The sequence below is a fragment of the Oreochromis aureus genome, linkage group 5, assembly GCF_013358895.1.
Source record: "Oreochromis aureus strain Israel breed Guangdong linkage group 5, ZZ_aureus, whole genome shotgun sequence".
Classification (NCBI taxonomy): Eukaryota; Metazoa; Chordata; class Actinopteri; order Cichliformes; family Cichlidae; genus Oreochromis; species Oreochromis aureus.
Genome location: NC_052946.1, coordinates 16,818,319 through 16,841,457, shown reverse-complemented (window position 1 = coordinate 16,841,457; position 23,139 = coordinate 16,818,319). Strand labels below are relative to the sequence as shown.

General features: G+C 40.1%; 1 protein-coding gene across 2 annotated transcripts; it reads left to right on the top strand.

Moving 5' to 3' along the window:
- Positions 1-584: 584 nt before the first annotated feature.
- Positions 585-22,257, top strand: LOC116326603 (growth/differentiation factor 11). Of its 2 annotated transcripts, none has more exons than XM_039612163.1 (3): positions 585-1,360; positions 13,801-14,174; positions 20,784-22,257. In XM_039612163.1, the coding sequence occupies exons 1-3, from the start codon at positions 946-948 to the stop codon at positions 21,159-21,161; spliced, it is 1,167 nt and encodes a 388-aa protein (XP_039468097.1). In that variant the 5' UTR covers positions 585-945; the 3' UTR covers positions 21,162-22,257. The 2 variants fall into 2 exon arrangements, with proteins under 2 accessions (XP_039468097.1, XP_031603806.1); XM_031747946.2 differs by having other exon boundaries at positions 20,781-22,257.
- The last annotated feature ends 882 nt before the right edge of the window (positions 22,258-23,139 follow it).

Below are 23,139 nucleotides of genomic sequence, written 5' to 3'. Positions count from 1 at the left end.
TTCAAGGAAACCGTGAGTTTGTTCTTTCTTACCGGTTTCAATGAAAACTTTCACATTCATTTTGAAGAGCCTTACAAGAATATATCTAAATAATCTGCATAATACCATCTGGCAGACTTACATGAATAATTCTTATCTTCGAGTTAGCAGTTTAATTAATGTACACCATAAATGTTATGTGCACGCTTCATGATTGACTGTGGTAAATTTGCAAGAAATCCATTTAGCTTTTTTCTTTTTGATTTTGATTTTTTAAATTGGCACCATAAAACATTTAACCTATTTTAAAAAACAAAACACAAAAACATGCGTAGTGAGCAGTTTGCCATCATCCTAATAACCTAATTGGGCTATAGGTTATCTCTAATGGGAGACATTGTTTGTGCACTGTAAAAACATTTATACTCTTTTAACGGTGCGCACACCCTCCCTTCCTCTGTCCCTCTTGACTTGGTGACAGACCTAAAAGCCTTTTGTTGCAATCTTAGCCAATGGAGGCGGATTACGACAGCGGGCAGCTGAGATATATAAAGAGCGCCTTTTTGACCGTACTTGCACATTTTTCCAGTGACACCTCTGCACATACTCACACCTCCGTGGACTAAAATTGTACAGAAATCAACAATTAGCTTATACTGCACGTGAGCAGGCTATGCATTCACCAGGCATTTAACTTTCAATCAAAGGAGCTTGTACCGACACCCTCTGCGCGCACTTTTTTTTTGTTGTTAAAAGAAAAAAAAAGAAAAAGAAAGAATATTACAAAAAGAGAAACTTCGGGTTGATCGTATTGGATTAGATGCATGTCACTTATTCTTTGCCGTTTGTAGGCTAAGACGAGGAGCGGCGCAGATTCGAGAGACGGGATCTAACGGAATAAAGTGCGTAAAAAACAAGATAAGGACGGGGAGGAAAAGTTGCGTTTTCTGTTGTCCACGCATCGTCATGCCGAGGTACAACTTCTTACTGTGCTTGATGGTGCTCATCTCCTTGGGACAGTCGGGGAGCGATGAGCCCAATCTGCTGCTGCCTCCTGCCAGCGAGACGCCCACGGATGCCGGGCTATCTCTGCTGGATGAGGACGCCGGTTCTCACGAGTGTTCCGCTTGTGTTTGGAGGGAGCAGAGCAAAGTGCTGAGACTGGAGACCATCAAGTCCCAGATCCTGAGCAAACTGCGTCTGAAGCAGGCGCCCAACATCAGCCGGGAGGTGGTCAATCAGCTGCTGCCCAAGGCGCCCCCGCTCCAGCAGCTTCTGGACCATCACGACTTCCAGGGAGATGCTTCGTCCCAGGATGAGTTTATGGAGGAGGATGAGTACCACGCCACCACGGAGTCCGTGATTACTATGGCCTCTGAGCGTGAGTAATAGTTTACAACCTAACAATGATATTGTCTCCAAATGCGTCATGCGCGTAATTGCGGAGCAGGATAGGTTCAAGTGGCTCAGGCCTGCTGCGTGGACAGTCGGTGACCTAACCTACTTTTAGTGATTGAGATTAAAGGAAACTAACTGGTAAAATTAGACAGCTGTCAAAAAGAGGGGATAATGTGTGAAACTGATAAATCAATAACTGGCAGCACAAAGAACCTCATCACTCTGAACGGACAGCGCCAATATGGCTTGATTGACTTTTGTTTTCATGACGACTATGATGATGAAGCTGAGTGTTTCATATTTAGCTGCTGGACTCCTTGCTGTCACGTTAAACTCCATTTCTCCCATAACGTTTTAAGAAGACGAGGCATGGCAGAGCCGTTTGAATGTCAAGTGCATTATTAATGATAATGCAGCATTTGGCTGGCAGTTGCATCACTTTATCCTTTAACGTCTTCCTTTGCATAAAGGCCTTAAATTCTGGAGTTATCACATCTCGAGGCCCTCTGATTATTGTCCTCTAACAATTTGCTCGCCCTCCCATTGTTTCCCATAAATCCACAGATAAACCACAGGCAGGCCCCCTCTGAGACATTTTATAAAATTACTTTTGAACCCTGGCAGCTGTGCTCTATCGCTCTTTTATAGGAGGCTCTACCGGTTCCCCTGCTGTTCATCGCAGTGAGAAAAAGTGTGTCCAAAAAGCTGCTATTGTTCGCCTCATGCAGCGGCCCCCCTCGGCCGCACTTGCCTTTTAAATGCGAAGTTTATAGGCGCAGCTCGTTTTTTTTTTTCACCAAGAGTACACAAAGACAGAGAATCACTTAGGGTCGAGGGGAGTGTGTGACCTTTTCCTGGTGAAGCGCGGGGTTCAACAACATTTACACACGTAATATATTCTGCACAAGGCGGATGAAACACTCTGCAAATAATCCTTTTTTTCACTCCCTGGCTGAACAAAGACCTATCTATCTATCTATCTATCTATCTATCTATCTATCTATCTATCTATCTATCTATCTATCTATCTATCTATCTATCTATCTATCTATCTATCTATCTATCTATCTATCTATCTATCTATCTATCTATCTATCTATCTATCTATCTATCTGTGTGTGTGCTGCCACTCACCTGTAATGGAAAGCACCACCTGTCTTTGTCATTATAACAACAAAAAAACATTAACTCAAATGTTAGCTATTGAAATGTCCTCTAAATTGCTCTATTTCAATGCAGTTAGAGGAGGCCATATGTGCTGTTTAGTTCTCACATTATTCACATTATTTTGAACCTCAGATATCCTTCAAGTTTCCTGTTTGCCTTGATTGTTGTGACTCATAAAAAGGATATCAGTGCACAGATGATGTCTTACTGCAGGTGAAATCACTGTAAAAAATTTGCTTTGATTTCAAACTGCTTAATATAAGCAGCAGTTCATAAATACGTGAGCGCTGTCTCTGTTTTCCCTTTGGTTACCTGCTCACAAACACATGTAGGGTGTATTTGGTTTGTTATTGTCACCTCTCTGATCGGCTGATTAAGAAATCTCACATTCGACTGCATTGCTGACACACTCAGTGTACATTCTGGGAAACACAGTGACTTCAAATTATATTTTTACCCCTGGTTTTCATCCTCTGCACCACCTGACACGCAAACATATTCTCTTTCTAACGCACACACACGCACATACACACTGTGCAGGGATTTGATATCTCGTCAAGCCAGAAAAAGGCATTGTGTGAGCTTATTGTGCGTTTCTGACGGCCCCACAGCAGCTAGAGAAGCTAATGATTGACATTACTGCTGAATCTGTCATGTTAGGGAGCAGCACTTCCTCTCTCATCTGTTTGCCTCATCTCTTTACGTCAGCTACTGTTTTTTTTATCATCAGCTCTCTCTCTCTCTATCTCTCTGTATTCCTCATCACGCCCGCCTCCACCTTCTTCCCGGTTAGCCCTCTCTCTCCTTCCTTTTTTTCCCCCCTCGGTACTCATGGAAGAATTGAGAGAATGAGCGCATCTCCTTTGCCTGTGGCGCTTTAGTTATCCCACAGGATTAAAAGTGCCCTTTTTTGTCTCTCTGATAGAAGGAAGACTTCAAACACTATTCCCTGTGCACCTCGAACCCAATCACCCTTTCACGGTCGTGCACACTGCCTTTGATTGGGCCACGGGGGTTCACACAGTACATACTGAACTGGACCTGTGCCAGAGTTGCTTCTTAGTATTCACTCAAGGTACGTGGGTGCCGCAGTGGGGGTTGAGAGGGTCCATGCTTCCTGGTCTGTAATTACTATGAAATTTCATGGAAAAGTACATCTATTTATATCATAGTGCGGCACTTTATGTACTGAAACATCTCCCCTCTGTACAGCGTGCTGCTTAGGTAAACCACTCCGCTTGTTTCCCTCACAGAAAAAGTGACCCGGCTTTGATCAGCGTGTCAGAGAATTTTTATTAACAAATGCATGCATGTGTATCTGCGTGTGAGCTGCTCTATTTGTGTTCCTATTTGTTGATTTATGTGTCTAATTATGTGTATTTTGGGGCTTGGTTTGTTTTGCCCGAGGTGGGGTGAGGATTTGACCCCACTGGTCTCTCATTTGTCACCTGTCCAAAAAACCTTTAGTCCAGACCTTCCTCCGCCACCGGCAACCTCCTCCTCCTTCTTTTTTTTTCTTCCTTTTTCGTCTTCTGTATGCCTTAATGCTAATTTGCCACACTTTATGACTTCTGCCAGCCAGTAGAAAACACCAGAAGAAGCATTACAGTAATTGCTCAGACAGTTACTGCACTTCATTTACTGCAATAGACTTGCAGGCCACAAGAAAGTTATTGTACTGCTGGTCATTCTTTAGATTTAGTGAATGTCTTTTCTTCGCTGTAAAGACTCTTTTCTTTTATGTTTGCACTTTTTTCCAGCTCATGGACATATCAGTGTGTCCAAAATGTGAGAAATGACTGGCAGTTTGCAGCAAAACACTTACCGTTAGGGGGATGAGTACTTAAGGTTTAGAAGAACTCAAGACCACCAGATTGAATGCATCCTTAAATAGCACTTTCTCTTTTAAACTATTTTATCCCATGTTTTGTTCAGTAAATGAGGATTTAGTAGAGGCCTACATTATGCCATTTTATACTGGCATTGTTATGTAATCCTATTCAGGTGAACCACATTCAGCCAGCATGAGCACCGGTTTACACAGCTCTCGATTAAAGAGAGACATCCACACGCATGTCGAGGTATGTATGTGCCATTTTCCGCATGTGCACGCTTGTGTAGACACACAGGGTGCCCACACACACCTACTCACACAGTCACACACACACTCCAGAGAAAAGTTCTCCTATTGACAAAAAGGGTCACAGAGTTCACAGCTATGTGATATATTGGAAGAGGAGACTATTAACCTCATCAGGTCTCTTTCTTTGGCAGCAAAGACGAACCGGTAGTAACTTGAACACTTATCCCCCCACCACACAAATACCCACACACACACACACACACACACACACACACACACACACACACACACACACACACACACACACAAACAAGTCTTTTATAGTGTTGACCCTATAAAAGGGTCATTTCCTGAAGGTGCAGGAACCATAAAAATTAAGAGGGAGAGCGCTAAAAGGACAGAGCACCAGCAGCCGGACTGTCTTCAACTCACTGGTCAGTGTTTGCTGGAAGTTGATGACTATGTGAGGTTTTTATAGATATAGTCTCAGTTTGACGATGACACCTGTTCTCCTTGTGTAGTTGCTGGCATCAGTTCAGGGAAAGATAAACTTTGGTGTTTGAATTGTTTGGGCGCTGAGGCATGAACCTTTGTTTAAAAGGCTCATGTTTGTTTGTTTAAAAAGGAGTAAAAACTTAAGACACGTCCGTACGACTGTAGAAATTGCACAACGTACCGTCAACTTTATGGCTAATAAAATTTCAAAGGGACCGAAGTCTATTAATACAGGGACAAAATTTCCCCAGGACCTCAGGAATCTCACTCCTTCCAGCCTCCTTCCTCTCTTCCCACGCTCCTGTGTACCAGTCCCTGCAGCCGGCCTTTTCCCCTGGCATTTGGAAATATACCGCCTTCATCAATAATACAAGAAGAATGGATGTAAGACTGCATTAATCAGTGTTTGAAGACACTACTGCACACAAATATTTCCTCCTGCTGCTTTTTCAGCTGGTGTGTGTATCGCTGCTGAGTTCCTCGTTGCTTCCTTAAAGGGTTTCAGAGAGGGAGCTGAAGATAGGTGCACCGTGGCTCATGCTGTGGCTCTGAAGGGTGGGGAGGCGGAGGGAGGAAGAGAGCAAGTCCGCAGGGAGCAACAAGCAGCCCAGTCCTATCCTAAAGGGACAGAAATAATGGAAGGGTTTTATAGGTACAATTAAAAAGACCTGAAACAGATGTTATGTTCCACTAATAAACGAAATAATTACTTTGGACCAGTAATTAAGGCCTATGTAGGGACGCGGGGGAGGAGGAGAAGGGGAGTGAAAAGATAAAATGGAGATCATTGAGGGGATTATTGTTGATGAATGTGTTCAGGCTCTGTGTGGTGATGTGTGAGGAGGTGCTGAGGATCAGTTTATGGAAGAGTCCATTAAATCTAAGGCATTTAAGCAAACGAAATGCTGCGTGGGCGCAACATTGGATCCCACGAGGGAGCCAGTGTGTCGGAAAGAGGCACAATGAACAGTGGATTACCTCATGATTATCTACATGAAAATTTAATCAGCCTCTTTTCTGCAGCAAAAGAGAGCAGCTTCGTCCCGTATTTATCACCTGTGGTTGTATTTCTCCTCACCATATCCGCATCACCCGGGGACATTCATTATGGAAGTTGTGAAAATGCATGGTTTGAGTAATTTCTTTAGGGACGAGGGCCAAGTTTGATTTATATAATGTACAGCAGAAACGGATTAAGAGAAGCTCGTAAAGGGAACTATGGCCATATTATGTTGATTATAACTGAGGAAGAGAGGGAAAAAAGCTTCCTCGAGGGAGGTTTGGCACAATCTGGCCACACTGACTTTGCCTTTTAGAGAAAACTCTTGGCTCAGGCTCTGACAGATTTGGGCGGCCTCAGGGATTTTTCTCAGTAGCTGAGTGAGTTTGAACTTGCAGGCAGAAGTGTTTGCTTTTTGTTTAAACAGTTGACATGAATGTGTAAGGGATAGGAGCTGCAGAGGAAGGAGTTTTAAGAACAAAGGCGATTCATATTTCAGGCTGCCGGAGCTGCTGATCGGTCAGTGCGTGTTTGATTGTGCAACATATTCTAATGAAACATTTGATTTCAATTTTAAAAGACTTCACATAGTGTTTCAACATGAATTTTTTAAAAAAATCACAAAACATTTAGTGTAGAAATTTAAAAGGGGTCAGTGAGAGTTTGCTCGTGTAATATCTGCTAAAAGTTTGACTGGCTATGTCTGTGAAAATATGATTGTGGCCTTTTTAAAGAAAGTTGAGACACCTCTAAGCACATTTTTTTAGCTGTCTGTAAGGTGTAACTTGATAGCAAAGATAAATGAGGATGTCATCTGCATAATTATAAAATGTGATTTTATTATTTCAGCAGGCATCTAAAGTGACATAATAAATCCCAGCCAGTGGCTGAAATTTGATGAATTCTCACCTCGATTCCTTGAAGCAGTAGCCCTGGCCTTGTTATGTAATCCAGCAACAATTAGATGTTGAAGGGTGCGAAGCTGCTGATGGATTGTAACTTGTAGCTATTTATTTTTAATAATGGTAACTGTTAAATATTACCAACTCTAAAAAAAATTGGATGCAACATAAATGGTGGATGTACTGGTGCATAGTGATATACTGTAGATCTCAGGGCTTCAGGGCTTGAACTGGCATGTAAGAGTGCAGTTCAGCCCACTGGATGGCTTTGAAAAGTATGAACGTTTCTGAGAAATAATAATATTATTGTTCATAGGTATTTCTTTCTCCTATAGTAGTTCAAATTATAAAAATGTAAAAGGTTTTCTGCCTTTTCACTATAATCTTTAAATAATAATACGTAATGATTGTGACGTTGAACTTTTGAGGATGTGCGTCATTTGTTTTCTGAACAGATCACTAATAAAATGAGCAAAAATTATATTTTCTGTTATCGGACACATTATTAACAGAGTGGGGCAAAGTGTGCGTTTTCATTTGTGCTCATTGTTTTAGTTTTGCTTTGCTTTTAAATACCAGCTATGGCTCAGGTGAACATTTTTCAGAATCCAAATTTTAATAAATAAACCTACATTTTGATGCAGTGGTTTAATTTCCCATCAAACTGAGCTGTAAGTCCATCACAAACTAATGTTATGTATTGTTATCTCACAGCATGTCAGCTTCAGATTGGAATGAAAAGAGCAACACTGAAATTATTTTTCCGACAAATAATCTCTGTAAGCTAATATCTGTATTTAAATATTGAGAATCCATAAGTAAGGGACAACTGCTTTGCTGTGGAAGATTTCTGGTGTCTGTTTGTAGTCTGCTTGTAGTCCAAAGAGTATTGACCAATCACATTTGAGCAGATATGGCAAACAGTATGCATGGAGACAGAATTGTATGTGCTAAAATAAAATCTCAGTCACTTTTTAGTGGCTTTTTAAAATTTGCACGTCAAACATTAAGTGTTAGGCCACCTGTGCACCTTCCTGTCCCAGTCAAGAGATATATAGAGCACTAAAGTAGGCAGATCACTCCACTGCAGGGACTAAACTCTGATAACTCAGCCTGCACACACCCAGTCCCTCTAACCTTGAAGAGTTTAACACCAAATGCACAACCTACTCATGTATGGTTCTCGTTTTATGCCTGTTTTTGTCAGAGAGAAAAAGCACCACCTATTGCATGAAGTAGCCTGGTCTAATAGACAAGCCAGACCAAGCTTAGAACTGGTTCCAGCTCTGGTTTCATGGATCTGCATTAGTGCCATTCTCTGTTTTGTGTCTTGTTTTGTTTTCTTTCCAGCAACTTTCTGTCTCACGGTTATTTCCAGATATCCAGATATATGGAGCAATTTGGAAAAGTTTCATGCAATGCTTTTAAAAATGAAAAATATTTCTACACTTAATTTCATTGTGACTCAACAACCAGAATACCCTAGGCTGTAGTCATACTATGGCTGTAGCATGTGGTATCACTTGTAGCATGGAGATTTAGACAATAAATGCTAAAAAAAAAAAAAAATCTCTAAGTACTTCACAAGTGATTATATCCTTCCCTGTTCCATTGTGCAGTTCAGTGATACATCCCTGCTGAAGAACTCTTAAACAGTAATCTTACACAAGAAATTTCAGATTGTTTTGAGATAATAATGTCTGTAAACTTGATGAATATCCACCTGACTGACAGAATTTTGGGGTAGCTGCAGTGAAAAGTTTGAGCTGAAGCACACTCTCACCATCTCAGTGTTTTCTTTTGTTTTGTTTTATGTGAATAATGTGAAACATTAATAAGCAGGAAGTTAAAGGTCTAAAATAGCTCTGTGTGAGTACTTCTGATTGGTAGTTTTAAAAAAAAGGTTGGCTAAAGTTTCACAGAAAAGTTTTTTGTTTGGTTTAGTTTTTTGCTCTTTGGGTCATTTTAGCTCAAATAGGAAAATTTGCTCTGACTTTCCTTGGAAGTTAAACGTGTTGTTACATAGAAATGAGTACTGTGCATAACAGTTGGGGGAATTTAATACCTGTAAATTTATTTATTTTTATTATTTTATGGTTCTGTGTCTATTAAACTAAATAATCATCTGATATTTTAGTATTCATTCTCACTTAAGTCTGATAGCGATTTAAAAAAAATGCCTTTGAATCAATTAAAACCCTCTACTTGCTTGTGTAACGCATGAGAAAAGTTTTGCATTTGACAAAGCAGAACATTGTCCTGTGGCTTTAATGTCCTGCATGTATGTGTGGCTGCACACAAACACAAGCGGTGAGAACCGGGCGTGCTCCGTGCTGTCCAGCTGTCCACCTTATTGCTGTTCTCAGTGCACACTCGCTCTCCCCATCCTTCTGTCCAGCAGCCGTGCCCCTTCGCTACAAACATGTGAAACTCCGAAAAACAATGAGTTTTACTGTGTTTGCTGAGGGCAGTTGGTTTGGAGCTGGTGTATGTTGTGCATTTATGTGTGGCTGCGTGTTTCCATGTGTGTGTGCTCACTGAGCTAGAACAGGGTGCATTAGGAGGTGTCTTTTGTTGCTCCTGGGGGGCTACTGTGCTCAGTCCTAATAGGAGTCTTGTGCCTGCCGTTGTCCCCGGGGAGGGCTTCTGAATGAGGGGGTCTAACTTTACACACATACACACACACAAGTACGCACACACATCCTCCATCCTCAGTTCGAGCTCGGCCTCCCCCACCACCCTCTCCGTTCCCCTGGGACTGGCCGAGAAACAAAGAGGGAGCGGGGCTGGGGTGGGATGGGATGTTTGAGGGGGTGCACTGTGGCCCCTGTCTTATTAGAAGGGTCGTGAACGTGTCACGATGATTAATATGCCGAGGTGCGCAGGGATACCCTAGAGTCACATTTATTCAACACGAAGGCTCCCAAACACACACTCACTACAAAATGGCACATTTGCATTTCCCATTAAGAAAAGAAAATATAGATATATATGCAAATGAAACTCCTATCTAGGGCCATACTATTATGCATTATCCATGTGGACATTAACAATAGGTGACCATTTCTCTCACCACCACATCTGAGCCGTGTACTTCCACCTGATTGGTGTAATCTGCTGCACAGCTAGGCGTCATTGCAATTTCCAATACAAGTTAGGAAAGGATATAAACAGTTTATGAACTCTGGTCAAACTATGTGATTATTCACTATTAAAAAAGTTGTTTCTTTGCTTTATTTGACAAGGAACATTTTTTAATTGATTTAAAAAAATAAATTTAAGATATATAACAGATAAGTTCATATTGAGGCGTACTGTGTATGTGACTGAGTGGACAGGTTCCCACTACAAAACAGTAGAAACCTTTGTAAAAGTCTCCTTTTTTTTTATCTGTTTCTTGTCACACTCCAGTATATTTAAAAAAAAATCTATCCTTCTAGGTGCATTCCTTGGTCTCATATTACTTATTCATTGTATAACTACACCCTAACTTTCCCTCTCCATCTGTTTTCAACAGCTTACCCGGCTCAGTTCTCATCCATCCCTCAGGAACGTCGCTGTGTTCACTTATTAAAAGCATTTAAATGGGCGAGGATTGTATGAAAACGGACAGATGGCATGCTGAATAAACCCTTATATTCTATAAGGCTCCCCTTACATGCATGTATAGGAGGCTAGCCATGGAACACAGGTACCCAGGGAGTCCACCAGATGTTTGATAGGCTCACCTGCAGGCCCGCTGCGTGTTGGCAGTAAAATCCATGCGCTACATATGCTGCAATTATACCACAGGGAAATAAAGTGCTGTAATAATAAAGCAGGCAGGAAAAACGAGGAGGAAAATCAAACAAACCTGGTTTCCTTTGCAAAAACACAGCCTCTTTCTTTCCGTCTTTAATTTGGATTTCAGTTTGTGTAAAATGAGATGAGTGCTCTTACTGTAAAGTAATTAGTTTGTACTTTTCATCTTCAGTTTAGCTGACGAGAGAGGTGTTTGTGCTCCAGTAGGTGGTGCTGGACGCATAATCAGACTTCTTATCTTGACTTCATTATTGAAGTCAGTGTTAAAACACAGAGCTTATACCTGTGTAAATTGTGCAGGAAATTAAGCCATAAAAACAGTCTCGCCATAAAATTATAAGCTTTTCAACAGCGGTTAGTTCAGGTGGAAGGAAAAAAATGCTTTTTTTCGGGTCTTTACAAGCTAGACCTGCTCGTTTTGCACACGTGGAACGCTGTGGCAAGGCGTGGGGTGTAATTAAGCTGCAGGCATTCATCCTCCGTGGTTTGCCTCTGACTTGTGCACTAACAGGATCCATAAAGGCACAAATTGATTTCACCTATCAATGCAGTCATTGTTTAACATGACGTAGCTCATATGTTGTGCATGTGTGTTTAATAACCGGGGTCCTCGCTGGATCACGGCGTGCAGGCCCTGCTTCTCGGATTACTCTGCTTGAGAAACTGACCATTTCAGCCCCTCAGCGTTTGTTGGATTTTTTTTTTTTTCTAACAAAGGCGATGAAATGTGTTTGCAAAGGAAGTGCTGGTGTATTCGCGTCCTCATCTGCAGTGATTCAAAACAACAAAAAGTATTAATCACAAGCAAATTTGCAGAATCATTCATTCCCAGTTTTGTGCTGATGAACAAACACAACACCACCCACGTTAATTGCTGTGACCCCAGCAACCCCCCAAAAGGAACATTGTTTGTCCAGCGTGAGACACTGTATAATTTACACTCACTAATGACTTGGAAATACAGGCTGAAGGACCACGTCTGTCCCTAGCTTGGCCCTTATTCAATGCTTGCCTTGGACTCTTCTAATGGACAGTCCATCTGTACCTCAGTGAATTCATATCCCTCAATGCATGCCCATAATTAAATTGCAGTGTCCTCTCCTGGTTTGATAAACAATTCACTATTGGCTGCAGAATCTCCGCCCTAATCAAAACAACAACAAAGTGATTCAGCGTTGTTATGTGTGCGCCTGAGGTTTCCAACGATTCTCTGGTGAAACGGCGTGATGTGAAGAAAGACATATTACTATTGCCAAAGGGTTGACCTTGACCTTCAAACTCAATCTGGCTGTTAGAGCTGCCCCTCCCCAGCACCCCTGAGATGTAAAGAGGCTGACAGGTTTGACCCCTGATCCCATTTCTTAACTAGGCTGAGGTTCCAAATAACCTTTTGACCCAGGAAGCAGGTTGCCCGAGCAACCTCAGATTTAGCAATGATTGACAAGTCGATACAGTTTTTTTTTTCTTTTTTAAAAAGATGGACAACCGCAACTCCTAAAAGTGCAGAATCTGTAGTTTTAATGTGTCCGATTTGCTCAGAGATAATGGACAGTTTAAATATTCTATTGTACTCTCGGCACATTATTATGCCAAATAGATACAGAATAAATTTCCCTTAGTAAATGAACGCTTTACATGGAAATGAATGAACGAATTCAATGGATGGACGTGTCATTATATCAGATGGAGGTCTATGTAAATGACCATGTGCAGATCTGACATGTGGTGCAAATCACCAAAACACCAGAGCCCGCCCGAGATCATGACAGGAATAAATCTGGCTCTTTAAAGGGACGCCTTGTGTTCTGTGACATAACCCTTAATCCAGACCCCAAATACATTTGGATGAAAGGGACCCACTAGAAAAAAAAAGAAACCTTGAAATGTTTTAGTTTTGCTAGTTAAATGCAGGAGTAGGCCATTTCATTATGAGTGACCCAGGGGAATCTAAGGTTACCATCTGGCCACTGGCCACCATTACAGATTCTTGTTTTAATATGCAAATGTATCTGTTTTCCAACCTTAATGTAATCACACATGTAAGTGAATAGATAACTGACAGCCTTCAAGCAAACAGGCTGAGGATGGCTGTCAGTTTACTACAGACATGCTGCTTTTATTAAAATAAATGTTGGGGGGGGGGTGTTGTTTTGTTTTTTGACATTGTCATGCTGTAAAATGAACACCAGGTATCTCCCTTGGTTTAGATGACAGTGTTTCTGTAAATTATGGGCACTTTTCCAGGTGTTTACAATGTAACATAGTAACTATAGTTTTCCCCAAAGAACAAACTATTACATCTAGAATAAGAAGTATCCTTTCAAGAGTGCAACCCTTTTTAACTAATTCAGTGCTTCTGTTTATTTGTGCCATGCAGGCCTATCACAGTCACAGGTTTTATGATCCATTACAAAGCATGAAGTAGTGCATAAATGCTTTCTGATGCCTTCATAATGCACTGTTTATTTTTATATTATAGAGGAGAAAATCCCACTTTTACTGAAGCTTCTGTTTTCCTCTGAGTATTCATGAAAGCTGTTCTGAAACAGTAGAGAAAGAAAGCTGCATAGTGATGCTGCAGATTCTCCTAATTAATTAATTCTCTGTTGTCTTCTAAAGACCTCACATGACTCAGTTGGAGGGATGCCTTTTGTTTATTAGCAGCATATGAACAGAGCGTGCTGGTTTGTCCTTTTGATGATGATGGCGATTTTGCATTTGTACGTCCAAAACACCGACCATTAAATTTCTGCTACTTGATTTTTTTATTTGTCTGTTGTTTTAGAAAAGATAATGATGAAAAAGAAAAAACATATCTCGATTAGTGGTAGAAACCAGAATAAATACGAGTACTTTTTTGCATTTACACTAAATTGCAAACTCTCTTTAAAGCTGGTGAAATGAACATGATGAATGAGGATGATTGTGACTGTATCCATGTGCTTCTATAAATCTGAATCTCCTCTGTTTCACAGCGGAGCCTCTGGTGCAGGTGAATGGAAAGCCCAGCTGCTGCTTCTTCAAGTTCAGCCCCAAACTGATGTTCACCAAGGTGCTGAAGGCACAGCTGTGGGTGTATCTGCGACCGCTGCAACAGACCTCCACCGTCTACCTGCAGATCCTGCGATTAAAGCCAGTCACAGAGCAGGGCAGCCGCCACATACGCATCCGCTCCCTGAAGATAGAGCTCAACTCCAGGGTCGGCCACTGGCAAAGTATTGACTTTAAGCACGTGCTGCAGAACTGGTTCAAACAGCCCCACACTAACTGGGGGATCGACATCAACGCCTTTGACGAGAGCGGCAATGACCTGGCAGTTACCTCACTGCGACCTGGGGAGGAGGGACTGGTAAGGACCCTCAGACCTGTCCTTGGGACGGGGAGGGAAATCACTTTGTGCACATGCAAATTCAGATTCTATTCAAAAAAGGCCATTATTAGAAGATCATATTATTAGTCGATAAGTTGCTATTAACAATTGAGCAAAAAAAGTAAAAGAAGGCAGTAATCCTGTGCATCATTTCTGTCTCTCTACATTTTTTACTTCTACAACAGACTCTTTGAAGGATGTAGAGTAAAACTTATACACAATAATAAGACAGGAAGAAAACACAGGGGTGTCTAAGCGGATGAAATTCGGAGGTCCATAAAAAGGGGAGTGTTGTATAATGCTGAAATCTAGCAAAACTAGGCTGACGACAGTGAGACAGTGATAGGTAATTTTATCTGTAACTTTATTGATAGCAAAGGCTCATTTTAATAGGCTCTATAACTCTAGAACAACTAAACAGCAACCTGAGCTCAAATATTATAGTACAACTAAAGCTCAGCATTACTTTAATGATAGAGACACCAAAACATGCGGCAAAAAACTTTAAGCAACAAAACACAAATAATTCCGAAATGCCAAAAAAACCATCCAAAACAACACAAAACTGTAGGACCTTAAATATAGTTCCTTATATGAAGAAATATCTCCAGCAGCTCTGCAGCTGGTAGCACATTTTGTGTGTGTGTGTGTGTGTGTGTGTGTGTGTGTGTGTGTGTGTGTGTGTGTGTGTGTGTGTGTGTGTGTGTGTGTGTGTGTGTGTGTGTGTGTGTGTGTGTGTGTGTGTGTGTGTGAATCTGCATTAATTTTAAATCAAACAGAAAATCCTCCCCCTGAAGTCATAACATCGCAGTGAACTGCTGAAGCCCTTTAATGCTTTACTTCTGAGTGCCCTTATATATTTTCTCTATGATTTCAAACTGAGGATCATTCTGTTTTTAAATCATATCTGTACTGGTAAATCTGGGTTCTGAAAACAGCCATGACCACTCGAAACTCAGTTCCATCCACTGAAAACACAGCTTTTTCAGATCGGCTTTAAGCATTATGGATATCACCAAAGTTGCCAATGGCATCTAATGCAACAAGAAAAACTTTCTGTGCAAAATACTTTTCAGAAAATCAGATTTTTATTCCTGTAGTTTTAGGTAGAAATCTTTTCTTTTTCACTTTCTTAAAGATAACAATGCCAACTAAAGGACTATTCCATTTAAAATTTATCCTTCTAGGATGACAACATGTTTATTTGCGATGGTTCACCCTGGGGAAAAATGTGAAAACTTCAAATAATTAAGATGAATTTTTACCCAGTGTTCCTTTGAATACTTGGGATTGGTTGCTGGGAAGTATGCTTCACTTTTTTCAGTGCTAAACCTCTGATGTAATGGATGGAGCTGCTTCAACCTTCAACCTCAAAGGAAAACTCATGAACCATTAGTCTAGTTAGCAATCCCAGAATTACTGCAACTGACAGTTACAACATCCCTGTTGGATTATGTAGGCCACTTATCCTGGTTAAGCAACACCAAATATTTACCAAGTGATTATTTGGGTCAGATCTTCACAACACGTATCAGGGGTCAGCTCTGGTGTCTCGGCCAATAAATCGCTGCCTTCGGAGCACACAGCGGTGTGCTATATTGTTCTTGGTAACCCAAGAAAAAGGAAAAGATCAAAAAGACACGCAAGTGTACAAAAATAAAACAAAACACAACAAGAAAGACATGAAAGAGTCAAACTCTGCTTCCTCCTGATCCTCTGGGTCTTTTTTCTACAACAAAAGCCCTAAAGGCCAGGCTGACATGGTCTCACCCCAACAGCCTTTCAGCTTATTTCCTCTTTTCAGTGTGCTCGAGCCCAGCTGGAATCACTGTGGGGAGACGAAGGCTTTGTAAAACAAACATGATGGAGTAAAATATTTGATGTGCTCGCTCTGCCCAAAGGTCAAGGTTATGGTAGCCTGCAGATGACCTCTTGGGTCATGAATCAAACCAAGCGTACAGAGTCAGCTATCGATGTTTGAATAGACCAGTTTCTCTCAAAGCCCACGGAGTCAGTGCTCAAATGGAAAGTTGTGTTTCTTATTTAAAGCTGACAAATTAATTCATACATTTTAGTTAATTATAAAATGACTATTGAATTTAATTCTTTTTCTTCTCTTTTTCACTTACAAGTGTGGTTTCTTTGTGTTCAGAGTTCAGTAGAAAAAATGCTTTCCGTGTGAGTGAAGTGCTATGAAATCCATTTTGTTTAGTTAAAGTGGATCAAAGTCTTTAAAGAGAAAATATATTTGTTCTTACATTATTTAGACGTATCAGAGATTTCTACTTTCCCATCAGATCTTTTGCACACAGATGTCCAGATCACCACATGAATATTAATGATGGAGTTATAAAACCGTATGTCACAGCATTGTAAATGTTTCATTTACGATAGAGTCAAGAGCCCATATGGTTTGTTAGATGAATTCAGCACCTGACATGGCAGAAAGCTCACAGAATCTGCTGTTGTGGTACGGGAACTTGAATGAATATTACTTGAATGCTATTTGTACAGTTACTAGACTTTTATTTCAGATATCAATTGCTTATTTTAGCACAAATGTTACTTTGACAATTCACAATAAGTCATCACTTTATACATATCTTTATCAAGGATTTTATGATATATCTGTTATTTCGTCGGTGATAGAATGGTTGAGCTACATTTGTAACTCTTTGTTACTTCCCACCTCTGGTGGAGAGTAAATACTTCATTACTGTGATTAAGTAGAATTCTTGGGTATCTGTGTTTTACTTGTGTAGATATTTTTCTGACAACTTTTTACTTCTACTCCTTACATTTTCAAACAAGTATGTGTACTTTCTGCTCCTTACATTTGTAAAACAGACTCGTTACTTTTGGTTTTAATGGATTTGAGGGAAGTTATTATTTCATGTCACTGTGAGCCCTCAAACATCAAACCAATTTGAGCCTTAACAGTAACACATAAAAAGCAGTCCTGTTAGTCTATTAATCACTAGAGGATGTCGAATAAAAGGAGACAAAAGAGGTAAAACCATGTGTTATAATCAGGGGTTGAACTGTTTGTGTGCAGTTTGTCACACAGTGTGTTGTAGATAAAGGTCCAGCTGCTGTATTTCGCAGGGAGAGAAAAAAAAGAGAGCTAACTTCACTCAGAGATGAAGAAAGAGAGGTTATATTTAAAAGTAAGGACTGCTCAGTGGTAGTCCTAGTGTTTTTAAAATTGCTATTGGGTCTGCACATGCGTCATTATGTTTTTTCAAATTGTGAGACCTGCTGCAATGCAGGTCTCACAACAAACTGAGGGGGACTAACTGTGTCATTTAAAGGTTGCATGAAAATTATCTGCAGTTTAGTGCAGGATAAACAGGTTAGTTTGCTGTACTGTGATGGGTTTAAAGTACAGAACAGTGTGTGTAACTGGTGCACAGTGGCTGTGGAGCTCATGGTCAGCGTTAGGTTACATCAAGTGTAGCAGAGATGAATTTGAAGTTAAGCTGATGATGTTTAGATCCATAAAAACAGCATAAACAGTGTACTGTCATTGTAGAGGATGAAAATAAGCCAGGACAACTCATGCATCAACTGCTTACATCTGGTTCAACTCAGTTGTGTAAATCCACAAGAAGCAGTAAAACTCAGAGCAGTAGCAGACAAGATCAGCTGACAACAGCCTGTACATTAAGAAAATCTAATAGAGCTCTCAATAGAAATTATTGAGAGTCATGATGAGTCCCTTTCCCGATGGTGAGCCATTAGAACTGATTTTAGGGTTCCTCCACCTGCTGAATCCCACTTTAACCTCTTCCTTACTCATTTTCATTTTAGCACTGATAGTCTGTACTTCTACTTAAGTACAAAAAGTCTGTACTTTTGCCACCTCTGCAAATAACAACTCGGAAGTCACTTTGGTGGGTTTTTGTACTTAACTCACTGAATCCATTTTGTGGTGGATTGAGTTGGTGCGATTATTGGTGTCTTTATTTAAAATGCACTGACTGGCCCCTCTCTTGCATGAGGTGAGATGTTTGCAAAGGTTTTGGACAAATATATTGTGCAGGTAAAGATAATAATATTCAGTCAACAAATCTGAAGCTGCACTCCCTCTAAAGGGCAGCAGGAGGCGACACCTTAGGCTGCAAAACACATCAGTTGATCGAACAACAAACCGCTGACAGTTTATGATCTCAGTCAGTGGCTTTAAATCTTATTTGTAATATAGATGTTTTAGATTATGATTCCTTTTAGAGTGAAACAGAAGATAAAGCAAGTAAGGGTAGGCCAATTCTCTGCCTGTAGCACCCTGCCTGTCTATGTCTGACTCTTTAGTTGTTCTCAGTTCAAGATAATAAAGAAATAGTTCAGGATTTTGGAAAATAAGTTATTTTTTATTACCAAAGTTTGATTATAATATTTACAGTATTTAGAATACGAAGCTGCTGCAGTTTAGCCTAGTGCAAAGATTGGAAGAAGGGAGAAACGGTTAGTCAGGCTTGTTCCAGAAACAGACGTCCAAGCATGCTGATTAAAACACTGCTTTGTTGTTTAATTTTGTTTAATTCTCACAAATAAATAGAGGAAATAAACTAGAACAGAAGTAAACTGTTTCATCACAAATAGCAAACAGGAGTAACGACTTCCCAGAGTGTGGTTTTCTTTGTGTGGTTGAATATGCACTGCACAAAAATGACGTGTGGATGGATAAAATGTTCTAATCAGAGCTGAAGAAAGAAAGATTTGGTTGATTGTAAGAATCCCGTTGATGAATGGTGCAATTCCTGTATAGTGAATAAATTAATATGCTAACATTTAATTAGTTCAATTCACTTCACTTCTGTTTTCGTTTATATAGCACCACATCACAAAATAACGTTCCCTCAAGACGCTATAAGACAAAAATCCAGCAATAATACATAGAAAATCCCAACAATCAGATAACTGCTTATGAGCAAACACTTGATAACAGTGAGAAAGAAAAACCAGGCTCAGGGAGGGGGAGCCATCTGCTGCAACTGTTTGGGGGTGAGGGGAGAAAGACAGGACAAAAGACACACATGGTAGAGAGCCAGAGTTTGAAATTATTACTAATGATTAAATTATTACATTCAAAGTGTAGAACAAATGCTCAGTGCATTATGTGGAACTAAGAGAGGATTTTTTTTATCATTTTTATCAGAATGTAAAAGCAGGAAATTAGAGGTCATCCAGGTCTATATGTCTTTAAGACATGTCTGTAGTTTAACTAATTGTTGTATGTCATCTGTCTTCATGGATAGATAAAGCTGGGTGTCATCTGCATAGCACTGAAAGTGTATGCTATATCTTCTAACAATACTGCCCAAGAGAAGCATATATAATGCAAAAACTTTCTCCGTTCACATGAAAAAATTAAAAAAATAAAATAAAATAGATATGATTCATTTATAAGTATACTCGGCTCAACAGAAGTACAACTCTTTGTCAGGCTGGCTATAGTGCTGACAAGGAATATCACTTATCATTCCTGTATGGTAATAGGTTATAAGAGTTGGTTGCTGTTCAGCTAGACTGACTGAGATGAGTTAAAACAGTTAATAGCAGTAACCTCCAGTCACACAGGGCTAGAGTTGGTTTTACAGTACCTGGCAACCACCAGTTGCGAAGGTAAAATGAGCATTCCCCATCCAGTTGTGAATTGTTGCTGGCAGTTGATGGCTAAAGCCACAATCATGTGGGCAACTTTTTCTTTGAAGGCAAATCTTCTTTTTTTCTGATAGTGTCACACGTTTACAATTTCACAAGAATTTGTACAGTAGCTGGACAGTTTTTGTAAGGCCATCACTTCCATTCAAAGTATGAATGGGAGCCTTTTGTCAACTGGTCAGGGAAGGCTCTCTTTTTTTCCCTCATGACACACACTGGATGATTCTCTAGCCCTGTTTGACTGGAGCTCAATTCATTTTACCCTACGTTATAAGATATCCAACATGGTTGACAAGGTAATGTGGTTTTTACTTGCAACAGAGAAAACCACACAGAAATGTCAGTATGGGCCCGCTTCTTGACATTGTGCATTTCCATTGGTTACACAAATCTACATTACAGCGTGAGGCTTGACCTCAGTAGTACACTGTGCCCTGCTTTTTTCAACACTGTGGCAAACCATGATTGCACAGCACAAGCAGAGTGGGTTCTAGAGTGCAACAGTGCTGTTGTTTTGTTCTATGTGAAAAGCTCTTAAGGATCATTACCATCTGTCTTCTTGAAATCTGACAAATCCAAGTCTGCTTTACCAGTGTCTAGTGGTTAGTATGCCCTCTTACTGGAGTGAAAATAATTGTAAGATTTCTTTCTTTTATTAAAAAGCATTTTACTTCCTTAACACATTTTAACACCAAAATGTAAGAGTTTAAAAGAAACACATACAATACAAACTAAATTCTCAGACCAAAATGTTGGTGCCTTTTAAGGCATCAATTGAAAATAATTGATGTTATCTAGACGTTTGTGATTTTGATCAAAGAGAAAATATTATTAGTCAATTGACAGTTGTCATGTCTCTGCTGTTGTTCTCTTATAACCACCTCTTTCTTTTTGTCCTGCCCCTCCTCCCCCTGATTCCAGCAGCCGTTTCTGGAAGTGAAGGTTCTCGAGACAACCAAACGTTCTCGGAGAAACCTCGGCCTGGACTGCGATGAGCACTCCACCGAGTCTCGCTGCTGTCGCTACCCTCTAACTGTGGACTTTGAGGCGTTCGGCTGGGATTGGATCATTGCCCCTAAGCGCTACAAAGCGAACTACTGCTCTGGCCAGTGCGAGTACATGTTCATGCAGAAATACCCGCACACCCACCTGGTGCAGCACGCCAACCCGCGAGGCTCCGCGGGGCCCTGCTGCACCCCAACCAAGATGTCCCCCATTAACATGCTCTACTTCAATGACAAGCAGCAGATCATTCACGGCAAGATTCCAGGGATGGTGGTGGATCGATGTGGCTGCTCTTAGGCTGCTGGAGGAAGCACATTTGTGTAAAGCCCACATTAAACCACCTGAAACCCTTTCTGAGCTCTCCCCTGGCACCAGAACCCACTCCTCGGCACCAGATTTCACTTCTGCTCAGCCACAAAAGCATTCCACTGGGTTTCCATTTGTCCAGTAATTAAACTGATTCTAACTGTACAAAAAAGTTATAAATGAAATAAGAATCAAAACGGAACTGAGTGATGGAAATACCGTACATTATGAATGATTTAAAGAGGCTGTACTTGTGGAGCAGCTTTCGAAAGTGGTAAATGAGGCGCTATAGGATATATGTTAGTTTTGTGGATTTTTAAAATATTTTTTTAATGACATCTTTGTGAAATATCCAGGTTAGTGGATTGAAATGACAGGAGACAGGAGCATTTACACTTTTAAGAGCAATTCCAGTTTTGAGGTGAGTTCGCAAATGCTTCATTCCACAAATACGTTTACTTCCAGTGAGATAAAAATGTTCTCAAAGGGGCATTATCAAAATTATTTTGCAATCCATCACTTTAACAAAAGCTCAGAAACAAAAACAAACACGATGTGAAGAGGTTTAACTTCTGGACGTACCATTAGATGAAATCCAAAATCTTCCTTGGAGTGTTAAAGATATCCAAAAAAAGAAAAAAACAAACAAACAAAGAAAATAAAACTACACCCTCTTTTAATGTGTGTTACCTGAGTTTGATATTCTTAAGTATCTCCAAAATCTCTTCTCTTTTTAGATTTTTGTAATTAAATATTAAGAAAGGGTTATGCAGATGGTCCATAACCTTAGGATGTGATTCAAGTTCAGCCTTAATTTAAGGGGTTTAACAAAAGTATGGCGTTAACTGTTTAGGAGCTATTTTCATATATAGTCCCCCATTTTCAGTGGTTTAAAATTAACTGCATAAATTATTATACTTTAAATATAAGAATCATTTTAATAGTTGAATTTTTGAATTGAACTATTGTTTGAATAGTTGAATACTAAAATGCCGTCTACAGTAAAAGCTACCGTCTACATTTACTTTTGTATTTCACGTGAGATGCATGCTCTACTGCAGTGATGGGGAACTCCAGGCCGCAAGAGCCGGTGTCCTGCAGGTTTTAGATATCAGCCTGGGTCAACACACCTGAATCTAATGATTAGTTCATTACCAGGCCTCTGGAGAACTTCAAGACATGTTGAGGTCATTTAGCCATTTAAATCAGCTGTGTTGGATCAAGGACACATCTAAAACCTGCAGGACACTGGCACTCGAGGCCTGGAGTCCGTAAATTGTCCAATTACTTTTGAGCCTTTGAAAGCTATGGAAACTATGGATATGAGAACTATGATGAAAATGAATGAATTCCTAAACAATTAATATCCTGAACTTCAATCACATCTTGCTTGTTTTATTTAAAATCCACCTTTAGTGGTGTAAAGGGGCAAAAATCTAAAATCCATCTTAGTCCAAAAACTTATGGACCTAACTGTACTAGTTCAGCTCAACCTTTAAAAGCAGATACATAAACTCAGTATTGCTGTTAACCATTTGGCAAAAGAGAGTTTACCTTGCACACTGAAGTCTAAAGAAAAACTGAAATCCAGATGCACCAAGTTATTCAGTACTGTTTTGGGGAGAAGGAAGAGGGCAGGCTTTGCGTTTTTGTTTTTGTTTTTTGTTTTTAATTTATCCAACAAAGGAAAATCACGTTCAGCTTTTGCAGTAAATGTTTAAAACAGAGAGTTAAATGCACTGTTTTATAACTTGAAGAGGCTCGGGACTGAATATGTAATAAAAAAAAATAACAAAACAACAAAATGCACACCCTGAAATAAAAGACTCCATGCTCAAATGCTCACTACCTCCTAAGTGAATAATTGAGCTGAAATTAACACAAACCACGATTACAGTTTTATCACTTTAAGTTTACATTTCTTTTTGTGCAGTGTTTGTACTAGATGCATTACTCCTGACACGCCAGT